At 46.9% G+C, this 17,226-nt stretch overlaps 1 protein-coding gene across 2 annotated transcripts in view; it reads left to right on the top strand.

The window, feature by feature from the left end:
* The window catches only part of LOC142365536 (3-ketoacyl-CoA thiolase, mitochondrial-like), a 36,622-nt gene that overhangs the window by 5,684 nt on the left and 13,712 nt on the right, over positions 1-17,226 (top strand). For both annotated transcript variants that reach the window (XM_075446365.1, XM_075446364.1), the window contains exons 3-7: positions 1,463-1,591; positions 4,602-4,718; positions 9,771-9,918; positions 11,905-12,080; positions 13,082-13,211. In XM_075446365.1, coding sequence (XP_075302480.1) covers positions 1,463-1,591; positions 4,602-4,718; positions 9,771-9,918; positions 11,905-12,080; positions 13,082-13,211 — 700 coding nt within the window. The remainder of the gene's footprint in view (positions 1-1,462; positions 1,592-4,601; positions 4,719-9,770; positions 9,919-11,904; positions 12,081-13,081; positions 13,212-17,226) is intronic.

Here is a 17,226-nt window from a genome sequence, read left to right as displayed (position 1 = left end):
CAAAATTGCAGTTATGCACGTTTCTAGATGAGGGTCTTTGTTTTAGGCAAGACAGCAAAGAGCATTTCTAGTTTGGTTTTGGTTTGCATTCTGACTTCACTGTTATTAAAGGTAGGCACTCTTACCTTGCACTGAGTGTTTTAAGGGTGCCAAAGAAACAAATACCTGAGAATTTTCATGAAAAGTGGACAAACATGCAGTATTCCCTAAGGATTTTCAGCCAAAAGAGTAACATTTGATTATTCTGTCTACTACAGCTACGATCACAGTTTCTTTTATTCAGCTTTTTGGGTTTTGTAAGAACTGTTTGTGGCCTAGGGGAAAAAAAAAAATTGCTGCATCCAAAGCTCTTGTAATGCTTTCACATCAAAAATAGCATTCTCTTAATAAAAAAGAAAAAGGGCTTTTCACATTGAAATTACATTTATTTTCCCTTGCATCATACTTCCCCATCCCAATAGTTTTTCTTTATTTTGTCCTGGATTCCTCGTAAGTGTTATTTGATAAATTTTAAATAACTATGAATGTATGACCATTTTAAACTCCCCTTCTTCAGCAGAAGTGGCTCGATTAAATTTTTTTTTTCCCCTGAACTTGCGTTGGCAAGCAGCACTGTGCACAGAACTATGTCTTTATAATACACGTTAGCTTAGGGCATGGTCCCCAAGAGCAGAAGTGTTCTCTCTATTTGGGAAAGATCCGTTACAAACGTATGGCAGTGCTGTTAGAATTCTTTGTTCCGTACCTGTGCTTGCCATCATCTGCTGACTCAGTAGTCGAAATGCAGAAGCCTAATCTTTTTTGTTTCATCTCATATTGGCGCCTGGTTCATTCAAGGAGTGGGTTCTGAAGCACACCGCTCTGTGTGCAGTACTATGCTTTTTGAATAGGAACCATCTTTGAAAAGCTTTGGAGGAATGAGGTTTCGTTGTTAGAACAGGCCAGTGTCCCGTCAGAACGTCACAGTTCTGAGATTTCACAAAATGGGTATAAAGCAGCAATGGCACCTCCGCATTTTCCGCACTGTTTTTTGGGGGCCTTTCCCTGTTAGTCTGAGCAGTTTTAATTTACCTTGAAATAACTGCTGCTTGCCAGTCAGGATCTGGTCTTACGCCAGTCTGGTGTGTCTATGGTGCTTTGAAAATGAGGAATAAGGGAAAAGAGAAGACTATGAAGTTGCTGACTTCAGTCTTAACATCTGTAGTCCCATTTTTGGCCTGATGTCTAGCTTTTACGACACAGTTTCTTTAAAGTGCATGTTAAGACATTGGCCCTTTTTGATGCTATGGCATGGTGTCTTTTTGAAGTGAATCAAAGTGCAGATCATGACTAGCAGGATTTCTGTTGAACATAGGCGATCTCCTATAAGTGATGCAATTACACCATTCAGACTTTTCATCAAGGCTTTTACCTTCCAAGGAAATTAGAGTGTGATAAAGCCTCCTCTTTGTTCTGCTTGCAGACCTCTGCAGATGCGATATTTATTGCGAGACATGTTGGTTTACGCGTGGGAGTTCCTGTCCCGGTTCCAGCCCTCACGGTCAACAGACTTTGTGGCTCTGGTTTCCAGTCCATTGCCACTGGATGTCAGGTACAAGGTTCTTTTTTTTCTGTATTAGTTGTAACCTTTATCAAACTGTTAACATGAGAGAAGAGACGGGTGTAGAAACGTGTGCTTTGTGTTTGGGGTGAGGCTTTGGGATGGTGTGGTTGACACGCTGGAGGGAAGGGATGCCATTCAGAGGGACCTTGACAGGCTGCAGAGGTGGGCCTGTGTGAACCACATGAAGTTCAACAAGGCCAAGTGCAAGGTCCTGCACCTGGGTCGGGGCAATCCCAAACACAAGTACAGGCTGGGCGGAGAGTGGCTTGAGAGCAGCCCTGAGGAGAAGGACTTGGGTGTACTGGTGGATGAGAAGCTCAACATGAGCCGGCAATGTGCGCTTGCAGCCCAGAAAGCCAACCATGTCCTGGGCTGCATCCAGAGCAGCGTGGCCAGCAGGTCGAGAGAGGGGATTCTGCCCCTTTACTCCGCTCTCGTGAGACCCCACCTGGAGTCCTGCGTCCAGCTCTGGAGCCCCCAACAGAAGGAGGACATGGATGTGTTGGAGCGGGTCCAGAGGAGGGCCACGAAGATGATCAGAGGGCTGGAGCACCTCTCCTACGAGGACAGGCTGAGGGAGCTGGGGCTGTTCAGCCTGGAGAAGAGAAGGCTCCAGGGAGACCTTAGAGCAGCTGCCAGTGCCTGAAGGGGCCTACAGGAAGGATGGAGAGGGGCTTCTCACAAGGGTGTGTAGTGATAGGACAAGGGGGAAGGGCTCTAAACTAAAAGAGGGCAGATTTAGATTAGATATTAGGAAGCAATTCTTCCCCATGAGGGTGGTGAGGCCCTGGCCCAGGTTGCCCAGAGAAGCTGTGGCTGCCCCCTCCCTGGCAGTGTTCAAGGCCAGGTTGGATGGAGCTCTGAGCACCCTGGTCTGGTGGAAGATGTCCCTGCTGATGGCAGGGGGGTTAGAACCAGATGATCTTGAAGGTCCCTTCCAACCCAAACCATGCTATGATTCTATAAACATGGATTTTTAGCTACTGCTGGTAGAGACTTCCTATCGTCCCGCATGGTTTTGTGCAGGAGTTCGGCCGGCACAGTGCCATATCTTGTGGTTGGTTTTAAAAATCATCGTTGTAGCTATTCTGAGTTTAATCTAAGGAAGGCAACAAGTGTTAGCCAGTGAAATAGAGCTCAGCTATGCAGTAGTTGCATGCTGTGATCCTGTTTGTATGAATCGGAGTTACTGGGCATCAGAACCACCACAGGAGGTTTTCGTCTTGTTTTGATCAGTGTTTATATTCTCACCTGGCTAGCTGTGTAAGCAGCCACCTGCGCTTTTTAAGTGTGTTTTTGTTCAAAGATGAAAACCCTCTCAGGGGTTAGATCATTGATAGCGTCACTTCTTTTAAAATAGAAGAAAATCAACTTCACTTTGAGCAGTTGGACAAAACCGCTGAGTAAGATGGTGCAGTGGTACAGTGATTTTTATTTCATTTGTTCATACGGACCAACTGTCTACCACTAACAGTGGTCTAGACTTTACAAAATTAAAGGGTATTTTATAAATATTTGAGCGACCACATGGTTGTTTTTTGTTGTTTGTGTTTGTTTTTTTAAGTTCCCATTGGCTAGAGAATTATTTCAGTCTGATCCTCTAGAGGAAGAAATGTGGAAGACAATGTAGAGTTGAGGTTATACGTTTACAATAATATCCATCTGACTGTTGGGGTGGGGTTTTTTTTAGTGCTTTCTGCAAAGGCCACATATGTTAGTCTACACTGGAAAAATCTATTGGAGAATTGGCCACTTATGTCAAAAGTATAGCTGTGAGGTCTTTTCCAAAGATGTCATTCCATCAATGCAGTTGATGCTTCTGTATTTCTCTGGCACACGACAAAGCTGCAGATTCTGTTCTGAGCTGCTTAAATGTGCACAAAGCTCTTGGTAACTGTAGGAAGCATATATCACTGCAAATTAGTCATGCTAATTATTAACTAGCCATCTTAAATGCATGTCAAGGTAATTTCATCTGCTTCCATTCCACTACACAAATAACCTTAACTGTCCAACTGAGTGAATCATTTTGAGGAAGCAGAATTTCTGAGTGGTCCGATGGTGTGTTTGGGAATTAGGGCTTTCAGGTTCTGTGCGCTTTGCCAGTGATGAATTGGTGCATTCTGGGGGTCTCTTTTGGCAGCTTACGTGGATAAGGTTTTCTAAAATGATGTCCCATTTTTTTATGAATTGTAAGGTCCAGTTTCAGGCTGTGAGGTTTAATTTGTGTTCCTTGTGAGAAGAGTAGGAGCTCAAAAAAAAGAAAACCGTCTTTGAACCTAACCACATGAGCATGGAGATGCTTACTGGCTTTGTTCGTCAGTCCTGTCGTATGTGTGCACCCCTGTTCTCTTCCTCCCTCATTGATACAATCATTCCTTGCTAAAAGGGGGAAGAAGGAACACGTAATGAAAGAGACAGACTCCAATCTTAATAGAACGGTAGACCCTTCATAGATACACACTGTTGGGGTCGATGTAGCTTGAGAGTTAGCATGACTAGGCCGCTTAAGCAAAACAGTTAGCATAGCTGGACAGGCTGCTGGAAAGGGCAGCTAAGAATAGCCATTGAGAAAGCTCTGATAGTGCACATGGTGTTGGTCAGCAAAAACAAGATGTGTTCAAGGACGTAGAGGCGGTCTGTTGCTATTGGCGTTAGTGCATAGTTACCAATCATAAGGGAATATGGGGTGCGTGAACAGCGCGTGATTTATGTCTGTAGCCTATCCGAATAAGCGTGATCGCATGTACAGATATGAAAAATGTATATAACCACGCAAGCGGAGCAATAAAGCGAATCGACTGTGCACTGCATCAATGTGTGAGAGTCATTCCTGTCCCTGCATGGATGCTGAAACTCAGCAACACACGTGGCTGAGCTTGAATTCATTCTCTCTGTGTGGCTTTGTAGGTGACGAGGTCTTTTTCTAAACCGGTTGTTATTGTCTTACAAAAGCAGCAAGCTAAATCCCAGATCTGTTTTGTTTTTCTGTCCACAGGAAATTTGCCTGAATGACTCAGAAGTTGTTCTGTGTGGTGGAGGTGAAAGTATGAGCCAGGCTCCTTATGCAGTTCGAAACATTCGATTTGGAACCAGATTAGGAGCAGAACTCAAGGTCTAGTACTTTTTTTACCTTTTTTTTTTTAATTTTCTGCAAATAAAGTCATGTTTACAGAACAACGTGAAGTATTGGGCCTGTTGACACTATACCCTTGCAAATGAAATAATTAGAGATTAGATCCAGATTTAGTTGTTCAAAGCATTTATCCAGTATTCAGACATTACCAAAACAGTAGGTTCAGGCAGTTTTGTTAAGCATGCCAGTTTTCTAACTTTTCCAAAACCTTCTTTGAACTTCTATTCCATGTTAAACATCTCAGAAAACTCTTAGACACAAAACTTAGTTCACTTGCTACATCCCATCAAAGTACGGTATATAAAATAAAAAATTTTCTGATGTCAGAGGCTGTGAAATGAAGGCATACGCAGTTTAGGCAAAGCTAGTAAGGCTAGCAGTGGGTGGAGAGACTGGTAAAGAACATGTGTACCTCCAAGCTGTAAGCATCTCTCAATTTTAAAAATAATAAATTGAACTTAAATCCATTGACAGAGAAATTATTTTTACATTATCTTCTGAAGACATATCCTTAGGGAATATTGTGGGAAATTTGCAGCAGGACCCAGTTCTGCTCTGATAATTGCCATTTATTCAGTGGGTCATAATCGCCATCAAAATGCTAAATTAGGATATTTCAGTGTTTCAGCGCTTTGGGTTTTTTTCTACGCTGTTTTTCCACGATGACGATGGTGAGTATGAAGTATGCTCGACTCTGTTCTGTGAGTCTCACGTGGCAGTGTGACTCAGCCTCAGTTCCTGCAGAGAACACCTTCCCGACGTTGCTGATAACGCTGAGTCTCCATAGGTGCTGCTGGGTTCTTATCGTGAAGAGAATTGAATTATACACTTGCTGGTGAAGAAGTGATTTATCTTGCAGAACTTTACTGGTGACAGAGAGATGGCAAAACCCATCTGGACTGACTGGGCTTGCCTTTATCAGGTTAAGTGAAGCTAGACTTGGGTATTTTCTCACCCGAGATGTTTTAGCCACAGAAACCTTTGACTCAAGGAAGGGGATTTTACCTGACAGTAGAGAGCGAGCCAGGGAGTCAGTAGTCTGCTGTGCCTTTTCACAGTTCCTCACCTTTCCTTCTTGGTAACCAGGAAGTCAGACGCTCGCGCCGAGGGACCCTTTCTCCAGTGGCAAAACCGCAGCGGTGAGGCGGCAAAAAGTGCCGAGAGAGAGAGAGGAGACCCCAGCCCCCCCCCCCCAAGTGGGAAAGCGGGAAGTGCCAACGAGCGGCAGCTCTGACTCAGCGGGGGCGGAGTCGAGTGTGACAGCAGCCAAACCCCCTCACGGATAAGAGCAGCCCCCAGGGAGCGCGAGCGACCAGAGCCGGCAAACAGAGGCGGCGCAGCAGCCCGGGAGCGGCGCAGCAGTTTGCGCGGCAGTTGGCGCAGGCAGGGCGAGCGGGGAAGGCGACTGGCAGGGTACAGCCGCCCCTCCTGGCAACTCAAGTAGTGGGCATTGCTCTTCCAGGAGATATTCTAGCCATGGTTACCACCCGTGGTAAAGCTGTTGCTCGAAGGAGTGTGGGGACCCAGACGGAGGCCCCACGCAAGAACACAAGTGTCCAGGTCTCTGGCTGCAGGGAGTGCCTGAGCCTGGCGCTCGTACCGGCGGACAGCAGAGACAACGGCTGTGTTCGGTGCGAGCAGGTGAATGATCTGCTCAGCCTGGTGGCAGAGCTGAAGGAGGAAGTGGAGAGGTTGAGGAGAATCCGGGGGTGTGAGAGGGAGATCGACTGGTGGAGCAGCACCCTGCCCTCCCTGAGGCAGAGGCAGCAGGAGGCGGCTCCACAGAAAGCAGAGAACCCCCTACCCTCTTGCCACCGAGCAGAAAGAGGGGGCCTAAGAGATGGGGGGGAATGGAAACGGGTCCCTGCTCGGGGCGGCAAGCGAATCTCCCCCCGGCCTCCCTCACCTGCCCAGTTGCCCTTAACCAACAGATACGGGGTTCTGGAATGTGACGGCCCGGCCACAGAGGATGTGGGTGTAGGTGAAGCTCCATCCAGGGGGTTGCCCAGGACAAGTCAGACAGCCCCAAGAATTACGACTGCCTCAGCTAAGAAAAAAAGGAGGGTCATTGTCATAGGTGATTCCCTTCTGAGGGGAACAGAGGGCCCGATCTGCCAACCGGACCCATCCCACAGGGAAGTCTGCTGCCTCCCTGGGGCCCAGGTTAGGGATGCTGCTAAGAAACTCCCTGGTCTGGTGCAGCCTTCTGATTACTACCCCCTCTTGGTAATGCAGGTTGGCGGGGATGAGATAGCAGAGAGAAGTCCCAAGGCCATCAAAAGGGACTTCAGGGCACTGGGGCGACTGGTTGAGGGATCGGGGTGCAGGTGGTGTTTTCCTCCATCCCATCAGTGGCAGGGAACAGCACTGAAAGGGGCAGGAAAACTCACCTGGTTAACAGGTGGCTCAGGGACTGGTGCCATCGGTTAAATTTTGGCTTCTTTGATCATGGGGAGGTGTACACAGCACCGGGCCTGCTGGCGACAGGTGGAACTCAGCTATCTCAAAGGGGAAAAAGGATTCTTGGCCACGAGCTGGCAGGGCTCATTGAGAGGGCTTTAAACTAGGTTCGAAGGGGGAAGGGGGCATTGCCCAGCTCACTAGGGATGAGCCCAGGCTTGGCGTGCCAGGGTCAGGGGTGAGATTGACAGCCCAGCTCAAGTGTGTCTACACCAATGCACGTAGCATGGGCAATAAACAGGAGGAGCTGGAAGCCATTATACAGCAGGACGGCTATGACTTGGTCGCCATCACAGAAACATGGTGGTACAGCTCGCATGACTGGCATGCTGTCATGGATGGCTACAGACTCTTTAGGAAAGACAGGCCAACAAGGAGAGGTGGGGGAGTTGCTCTGTATGTGAGGGAGCAACTGGAATGCATTGAGCTTGGCCTGGGGGCAAATGAGGAACAAGTTGAAAGCTTGTGGGTTAGAATTAAGGGACAGGCTCACAAGGGTGACATTACGGTGGGTGTGTACTACAGGCCACCTGACCAGGAGGAGGAGGTTGATGAGGCCTTCTACTGGCAGCTGCAAGCAGCCTCACAATCACAGGCCCTGGTTCTCATGGGGGACTTCAACCACCCTGACATCAGCTGGGAAGACCATACAGCTAGGCAGGCGCAATCCAGGAGGTTCCTACAGAGCATCGATGATAACTTCCTGATGCAAGTGGTGGAGGACCCAACAAGGAAAGGCGCGTTGCTGGACCTTGTATTAACAAACAAGGAGGGACTGGTGGAGGATGTGAAGGTCGGAGGTAGACTCGGCTGCAGTGACCATGAAATGGTTGAGTTCAGGATCCTGCGTGGAGGAAGCAGGGCGATAAGCAGGATCAAAACCCTGGACCTCAGGAGGGCTGACTTTGCCCTCTTCAAGGAGCTACTGGGAGGAATCATCAAGCAAGTGGAAGAAAAGAAGGTTATCGGGAGTAGTCAGCATGGATTCACCAAGGGGAAATCATGCCTAACCAATCTAATAGCTTTCTACGATGACATGACTGGCTGGGTAGATGAGGGGAGAGCCGTGGATGTTGTCTACCTCGACTTCAGCAAGGCTTTCGACACAGTCTCCCATGATATCCTCCTAGGGAAGCTCAGGAAGTGTGGGCTGGATGAGTGGTCGGTGAAGTGGATAGAGAACTGGCTGAATGGCAGAACTCAGAGGGCTGTCATCAGCGGCGCTGAGTCTAGTTGGAGGCCTGTAACTAGTGGTGTCCCCCAGGGGTCAGTACTGGGCCCAGTCTTGTTTAACTTCTTCATCAATGACCTGGATGAAGAGTTAGAATGTACCCTCAGCAAGTTTGCTGATGACACCTTACTGGGAGGTGTGGTAGACACACCGGAAGGCTGTGCTGCCATTCAGCGTGACCTGGACAGGCTGGAAAGTTGGGCAGAGAGGAACCTGATGAGGTTCAACAAAGGCAAATGCATGGTCCTGCACCTGGGGAGGAACAACCCCATGCATCAGTACAGGCTTGGGGTGGACCTGCTGGAGAGCAGCTCTGTGGAGAGGGACCTGGGTGTCCTGGTGGACGACAGGTTAACCATGAGCCAGCAGTGTGCCCTGGCTGCCAAGAAAGCCAATGGGATCCTGGGGTGCATTAAGAAGAGTGTGGCCAGCAGGACGAGGGAGGTTCTCCTTCCCCTCTACACTGCCCTGGTGAGGCCTCATCTGGAGTACTCTGTCCAGTTCTGGGCTCCCCAGTTCAAGAAAGATGAGGAGCTACTGGAGAGAGTCCAGCGGAGGGCTACGAGGATGGTGAGGGGACTGGAGCATCTCTCCTACGAGGAAAGGCTGAGGGAGCTGGGCTTGTTCAGCCTGAAGAAGAGAAGGCTGCGAGGGGACCTCATATATACTTACAAATATCTGAAGGGTGGGTGTCAGGAGGATGGGGCCAAGCTCTTCTCAGTGGTGCCCAGTGACAGGACAAGGGGCAACGGGCACAAACCGAAGCAGAGGAAGTTCCAGCTGAACATGAGGAAGAACTTCTTCCCTCTGAGGGTGACGGAGCACTGGAACAGGCTGCCCAGGGAGGTTATGGAGTCTCCTTCTCTGGAGATATTCAAGACCCGCCTGGACAAGGTCCTGTGCAGCCTGCTGTAGGTGACCCTGCTTCGGCAGGAGGGTTGGACTAGATGACCCACAGAGGTGCCTTCCAACCCCTAACATTCTGTGATTCTGTGATTCTGTGCGTTTTCTCATATATCTCGAATAAATGATTCATGCAGCAGTGAAATACGTTGAAATGCGAAGAATCACAGGCTTTTCCAAACGTCTCAGGGCCACACGTGAGTGGAAAGAACCACACTGGAACACTATGCAGTTATCTAAAATAACACACAAGAACTTGCGTACTGTTTTACAGTGTGTTTGTTCTATTTTAAATTAAAGAAAGTATCTGTAAGTAACCTGAGTTAATTTTATGGAGACATTACTTTCCAAGAGGCTGCTGAATAAGTAGAAGCTGTCAATAAGAAATGTTAATATTGCTGTGCTTTGTGATTTTCTTTTCATCATGTTCCGTGCAGTTGGAAGATACATTGTGGGAAGGTCTAATGGATACGCATGTTAAAATACCTATGGCAATTACGGCGGAGAATCTGGCTGCAAAATACAACATCACGCGAGAAGACTGTGACCGATACGCCTTCAAAACACAACAGAGATGCAAAGCTGGTTAGTGAATTTAGGAATGGAAGTGTTTATGTGATACTAGTTACAAATCTAGTTAGTTTTTAGCATCGATACAAGTTTTTAAGTTTTGTGTAGCTTGTGCATCTTGGTATAATTTATCTATTTGCAGATACTGTAATTCGTGCTTTTTGTTTTGCCCTGTGATAGAAGTAGCCCGCTCTAGGGGGTTTGGCTTTGGATGCACTGAGCCAAGTGGTGTGCCTGTCAGCAGGTTGAGTCCCGAGCCCCTTTCCACCGGCTTGCTGCGTCTCTTCCTGGCAGACATTCGGTGGCTGTTCAGGCAGCAAATGCCGTTGGCCTGTCACGTGTCACCTCCTGCCTGAGTAGGATTTGTGTGCGTGAACGTAGCTTGTCGGTGCGCCTTTGGTGCGATGCCTTGCCCTTGGCTTCCCTGCAGCAGAGCAGCATTGTCCCGGGCGTGCCTGACTCCTTGCTTTCCGCTTCCCTGCGGAACAGTCCTCTCCCACAGCGATCCACGTCCTTCTTGCATGCCAGCATGTGCTATAATTGATCTAAACCCTTTTTTTCTTTCTTTTGTAAATCATATGCTCTGCTACAACCCTTGAACAGTTAGAGCAGATGGAATCTGAAGAGGGGATTTTTGTTCAGGACCTGTGTTTAGACTGTTTTCTGGGTGGTTTGTGTGGCCAAAGCCAGAAGTCGGAGGCATGGGGTTACTGTGGAACTGATCGATAGCGTAAACAGGAACGTAGCCCAAAAACCAATAGAATGGCTAGTGGTTGCCCTGGGACTTCAACATCCATTGCAACCCAACGGTGAACATAAGAAGCAAAGATCTGCTTTTAGATTCCGGTGCTTTTTAACAGCTGCTGCGCTTGAAGGAAGATTTTGTATTTTTTTCAATGGGTGTAGCAGTGCTTTTTGTAACTTTTCTCAGTCGTGCGTTAACTTCCCTGCTGATCTTGTTAGCTAACTCCTGCCATTCCTGGAGCCTCTGCTAGAAACTGTGCCCTTGAGGAGGCTTTTGCTTCTTTCTTGTTTTCTAGGATTTGGCCTTGCTGTTTTTATCGCTGCTTGTTATGACCAGTTCATCTGATTCCACACTAAAGAGAGGGTCCTGTGGTGAATCAGGAAAGAAAAAGATTGTGTAGAATTTGCTGAGAAAATTCAGAGCTAGCTAAGCAGCATCAGATGCGGCAATTTCAGTGCCTTAGTTTTTAATCCCTTAGAGCTGCGTTTGGGGAATGATTTGAAATGGGTGGGAGTCTTGGTTCAGTTTTGGGAGGTAGCAGTTGTTTTGGTTTTAAATCTGTGTGTTCACATCAACATTGGGCGCCCAAAAGGTAGCGTTTAGTTGCCTGTATATTGGTGTCTAATGTTGTCTTAGGTGATGTGGCTGGATGCTCTTATGGGTATTTTAGATACCTACAATGCCTTGAATGGTCTCAGGTTGTTTAGGCAGCTGAATCCTGTTCTAAGATCATGACTTGACTGTGAGATCCTGTGGAGGAGCAGCTTGGACAGGATTTTAATTGATGTACAGTAGCTGATGCTGGTTATCAACAGAGAAAATGTTGCTCCGGATTTTTTTCCACATTCCTCTCCGTGTGAGATTTACAGCTTCTTGGCCCTCTGATAAGTGACCGAGCTGTAGAATAAAGCAACAATACAGGGGGATGTGTACCAAAAAATAAACCTAGTGGTTTAAAAAAAAAAAAAAAATCAGTTATTTAAGGCTGAAATAGCACTTTAATATTTGAGACTTTCCTTGGAGAAGTTTAAGAATGTATTTGTAGAGTTTTTGCCCAGTTTCTGAAAAACCAAACAAACAATAAAACACCAACCAGCCTATTTAAGCAAAATAAAGCATAAACAGTAATGTCCCTGAACTCTTGGTTAAAATAGAGCAAAGGTTGTGTGCGCATGAAAAAAGGATTGCTGGTCGTGCTGCGCAATCATCTGGATCTTTTTATCGGAGTCCTTTTATTTTCCGTTTTGTGGTTGCAGCTCATGAGGCTGGTTACTTCAGTGCTGAGATGGCACCAATTGAAGTGAAGACGAAAAAGGGGAAGGAAAGCATGCAAAAGGACGAGCACCCAAAACCCCAGACCACTCTGGAACAACTGGCAAAACTCCCGCCTGTCTTTAAAAAGGATGGAACGGTGACTGCTGGGAATGCTTCAGTGAGTATGTCACAGCATCAGGTTGTGAAAGGGTCGCCTCTTAAGGTTCTCCAAATTTATTGTGGCTGTATTTATGTCTCACTGAGCCGCCTTTGGCTGTCAGCGGTGTCTCCTGATGAAAATGATTTCTAATTCTGCAATTGAATACCCGTGGCTGACTGTTCCAGCCCCAAGATGGCAGCGGGTCCTTCAGTCTGCTCCTCTCTCTTAAAACCTGGTTCTGTGGATTGTCACTGTCCTTTTAGTGAGGCATTGACACTTCCTCATCAGCCTTGAATTAAGCAGTTGGTACCTGCACTGGCGATGTATAATCAGCCATTCTACTTTCTTTGGGGGGCAATGATTACTGAACATTTGCTTTACAAATCGTGCGTTGTATCAGTGGGTGTGCTGCTGCTGCTCATCTTTGTGCCACGATTAGTATCCTCTGTAGTGCAAACGACATTTTGCTCTTACCCAGAGCAGGCTGGGCGCTTAGCAGCATGTCATTACAGACTGTTCCTCTTGTAGTCATTATCTTAATCAATTAATTAATGTTCTTTGGGCCGGAAGGACCAGTGTGATCATGTAATCTGAATTCCTGCCTAAAATAGATCATAGCCACAGTAAGTAGAGGTGTCTGTAAAGTATCTTTTATAATTAATAGTACATACGTTATCCAATATTAATAGTGTCCTTGCAAGTCTACAGAATGATATTTCCAGTGTAAGGGAGACTTAAAGTGGCAAAAATGTATTTTACTTTTCTAAAACATTGAAATTAGTTAAACCTCTATATTTAACTTTCTTTCACAGTCCACAGAACAGTGAAAGATTGTGGTTTGTTGTTTTGAATAAACACTAATACAATTACCTGTTAGATGTTAAGAATAGTGTTATGGACGCAAGCTTTTTTTGAGGGGCTTATTTAGTTGAATATGGGGGGTTTAACATGGTATGTGTGGGGGTTTTTTGTCTGTTTGTATTTTCTCCGCTAAGAAGGCTTTTCTCTCTTATTGCAAGGGGGTGTGCGATGGAGGTGGTGCAGTCGTTATTGCCAGTGAATCAGCACTGAAAAAATACGGTCTTACTCCTCTGGCAAGAATAGTAGCCTATCACTCAGCCGGCTGTGACCCTTCCATAATGGGCATAGGTAAGTTGCAATGAAGCACCTTATTTTACAGCATCAAGCAGCATTAAAATACTCGTGTTGAGCATTCTGAAGGAAAGAAAGGGAGGCTGCAGGAGTGTGGAAGCTCTGAAGTTGTTTGTGTGGCTTACTGCAGAGAGATTTGTCCATTCCACTGGTCCATCCCTCTGACGTGGAGGGACTGAGTTACTCCTCAGCTGGTCCGAAAGGGTATGTGCGGTGCCTGACCTATGGTGTTAGCACTGAACTCTGGTCCCCCAACCACCTTTTTTTTTTTCTCCTTTTTTACTCTCTCTATTAGTAAGTCAAGAAAATAGGCACTCTCTCCATTTTTTTAAAACCAATTTCCTCCTGAAATTCACTTTAGTTTCCTGTAAGCTTTGAATCCTAATGTTAAATGTGTAACTATGAGTTGTCTTCCTCACGTCTTGCTGAAGGAGTGTGGGCTGTGTGTAGCCCTTTCAGCAGTTACTCAGTTGCTCAAGCTGAGGTTGGATTCCAGGATACACACCTGTCCAGGTATTATTTTTGGCAAACCAACTGCTTCTCTTTTTTTTGTTGGTCTGTGTTTTATGCTTCCAGATCAAGTAGCTGTTAACGCAAACAACCCTCGAAGCCGATCCAGACACCCCAGGATTTTTCCCTTTTGTTCAGTTTGGAGACAGCATTGTATCCCAACAACACTTTTCCTTTCCGCTGCTCTGTTCAGAGAAGTCATTGTTGACTGGTTCCATGTGTCAGTAGAAATGCAAATGAAGCATTGTCAGATTTGTTTTCTTGATCAGGCTATCTGACTAACACGGCCTTCGAACCAAATGTAGAGGGAGGGTTTCTTTCGCTAGACTTCATGCTGTCATTGTGCTTTCGAAACTAGCCCATTCTGTCTAGGTCAGGCAACTCTTTTAGCTTGTTTAAAAACTTCATAAATCATATGGAGAAACAGTTAGTATCCTCACTCCTTAACACCACAGCTTGTCCCCAGCAACTCCAAAAGACCAGATGAGATTCATCGACAGGACGGCAATAGATCAGAGAACAGGAGCTCAGACTGAGCAACTGCCCTTTCACATACTGATGGTGACAGGGAGTCCTGCCTCACAATGTCTAGTAAGAGAATTCATTATTTAAAAAAAAAACACAAAACAACAGAAAGAGGAAAAAATAGTCTACTTGGCTGTCATTGATGGTCTTTGTGTTGTCCACAGGAGACCCTCTCATGACTCTCAGGCGTAATGGGCATACTAAAATCATCCGTAATCAGATGCATTTAGACTCTCGTATTAAGCCACCTGAGGCTTTCTAATAGTCCACTGAGCTTTGAACTGGGCCCTTTCTTCTTTTAGTTTTTCAGTCTTTTCGGTCACTTACTTATTTTTGGGTTTTATTCTTTGAGCTAGGACTTTTCAACACCGTTTTTTGGTAGTGAGACAGCATTTAGGATTGTTAACATTCTAGGATTGGTTTGATGGGGTTTTTTTTGTCTAATGATCAGCTGCCATCTAACATCTCACTGTCTTTGTCCTACAAGCATATATCTAATTAGCCCTTTCCAATTCTCTTTGAGTGTCTCTTTCCTTAGGTACCTGTGCTTTGAGATTAATCTCCACTATTGGGTTATACTACGTCGTAGAGGTCATCTTTCTTCCAGAGAACAGTTTTATTGCAAAACTCTGTAATATTCTCAGAAAAAAATCTTACTGCCTGAAGTTGGCTGGGACCTGGGTCCAAGGGAACATTTTATGGTTATTTTTTTTGACTAGAAGATTTTCAGATAAATTATGTGTCCTGGGTTTGGCCAGGACAGGGTTAATTTTCACCGGACTCCAGGAAGGGGCACAGCTGGGGGGTGGGGGCTGACCCCACCTGGCCAAACAGAGCCCGGTATTCCATACCATGTGACGTCACGCGGGGTTCTGGGTGGGGGGGGGCGGCACGGCGGGAACTTACTCGTGGCTCGGGAGCGCACAGCGCCAGTCCTGTCCGGGAGAGAGGGTCTGTTCTGCGAGTTTGGGTCGTATTTTCTCCTTCTCTGTATCGTTGTTGTTCCTGTTTCCCTCTGTTTGCTGTTCTGTTAAACTGCCCTTATCCCGACCCACCGGTTTCTGCCTGTTTTCTTTCCATTCTCCTCCGCACCCTGGTGGGGGGAGGGGCGACCGCGTGGCGCTTTTGTTGCCGGCGGCAGCCGAAACCAAAACATTAAATTGGCGCCCAGGCATGGGGCGGGGATAACGGCAGGGCTGAGCAGCGGGCGTTAAAACTGCTTTCTTACATTTTGTTAAATTTTGTTACACGCATTTTTTTCTGTGTTAAACAGTCGCCGGTAAAAATGTTTCTTACTTTGATCAGATGGTTGTGGTTTTTGAATCTGTACTTGCTGTACTTGTTCCCTGGGGTGCTGTTCATCATCACGGGGAAAAGGATCAGGATGATGATTCTGCTCTACTGTACGATATCGACTTATGACATGGTAACATCACTGTGCATGAAATTAGGCTTGTATTTGTATGCGGCACTGCAGTCATTTCCATACCTCGGATCCTATGTCTTAGAATTTATTAATAATCAAACCCAATCTGTGGGGAAAACCGAAGGGGATACCTTCCCCCACTCTTTCGCCCCCCCTCCTTCCTTCAGGCTGGTCCTAACGGCTTTTGAGAATTTCAAGTACCCTTGGGATGCTCAGACCAGCACTCTCCTATTGTTCTGCCTCCTGAATGGGTTTCAGGTTTTGTTTAGGGTTAAGCAAGCAGTTAAGAACATCGTGCAGAGACCTGCCCCGGGGCCGGATAGCTGTGAGTGGCTGGGTGTGTGGGACAGCATGGGCAAGTACCTAGGGCAGTGGGCACCCCGGTGTGTTTTAAACTGACCCCTGAGCAAGTACAGAATCCGGAAAAACTAGTAAAATATCTGCAAAAAGTGTGCTGCCACCCTGGGAACTCCAGAGAGACACAAATCACTGCAACGTGCTGGGGTCTGGCCCACGCCTACCGAGCTGCCTTGTTCAACAATGTTCAGAGCCCTAAAGGGGAAGGGGGGGGAAGCGAAGCGGCAGGCACTGCAACTGGCGCTGCCCCCCCAGCCGGCCCTGCAGCCCCTCCAGCCCAGCAGGCAGTCACAGCCCCCCCGACCGGCACCGCCGCTGCCACAGCGGCAGGGTCTGCCTCGGTTTCCCCGGTGGGCACGGCAGCTGCTCCAGCCCCAGCTCCAGCTGCAGGCATCGCGGCTGAGCCCAATGACCAACCTGTGCCAGTAGCAGTCGCCCCCGTAAAACTCAAGAAAGACGCAAAGAGAGCAGATCGCTCCGGGAGGGATGACGATGAGCCAGGGTCATCGCGGGAGATAGAGACAGAGATCATCCCCCGGTCCCTGTCCCTGGGCGAGCTGCGAGACATGCGGAAAGATTTCAGCCGCCACTGATGCCGTGAAAAGCCCGAATTGAAGACTCAATAGTCGGCAGACTATTAAGCAGGTATTCTTTATTGCGGCGCCGGGCACACGGGGGATCTCTCCTCCAAACGTGTGCACCGAAGAGACACAGTTACTAGGTATTTATGCTATGTTAACATACATATTAATTACATTTCCAAGAAATGTTTATCATAGTAATGGCTTTTCCGAGTATTCATTAATATATGGTAATGTCCGTCGCACATGTTTGTTTGGCGTCTCTCCGCAGGGGTCTTCAGATTATCCTGCAGCCTCCTTATCTCTGTAGTTTGCATACCTGTTCTCCCAAGGCCCAGGCGCCTAAAGGGATTATTCAGGAGTCCCTTGTCTTGCAACCGTCCCAATATTCACAAAGAACCAAGACTTGTTTCTGACCACCTGAAGTGATAACATCCCCTACATGTTACATTTGTTACATTTACAGTTATCAATCCCTCCTTTTCTTTTGAGGATTTGTAGCTAGAAAGCTATGAATCCTCACTATTCTGTTTTGTAGGTATTATTTTCAAATAATTCTATTTGGTGCCTAATCTTATTCCTTTTTCCAATCACTGTGTGTCTCAACTGAATC

The sequence above is a fragment of the Opisthocomus hoazin genome, chromosome W, assembly GCF_030867145.1.
Source record: "Opisthocomus hoazin isolate bOpiHoa1 chromosome W, bOpiHoa1.hap1, whole genome shotgun sequence".
In the NCBI taxonomy this organism is placed as follows: Eukaryota; Metazoa; Chordata; class Aves; order Opisthocomiformes; family Opisthocomidae; genus Opisthocomus; species Opisthocomus hoazin.
Note: the sequence above shows the minus strand (reverse complement) of the source record. Positions and strands in the feature narration are given on the sequence as shown.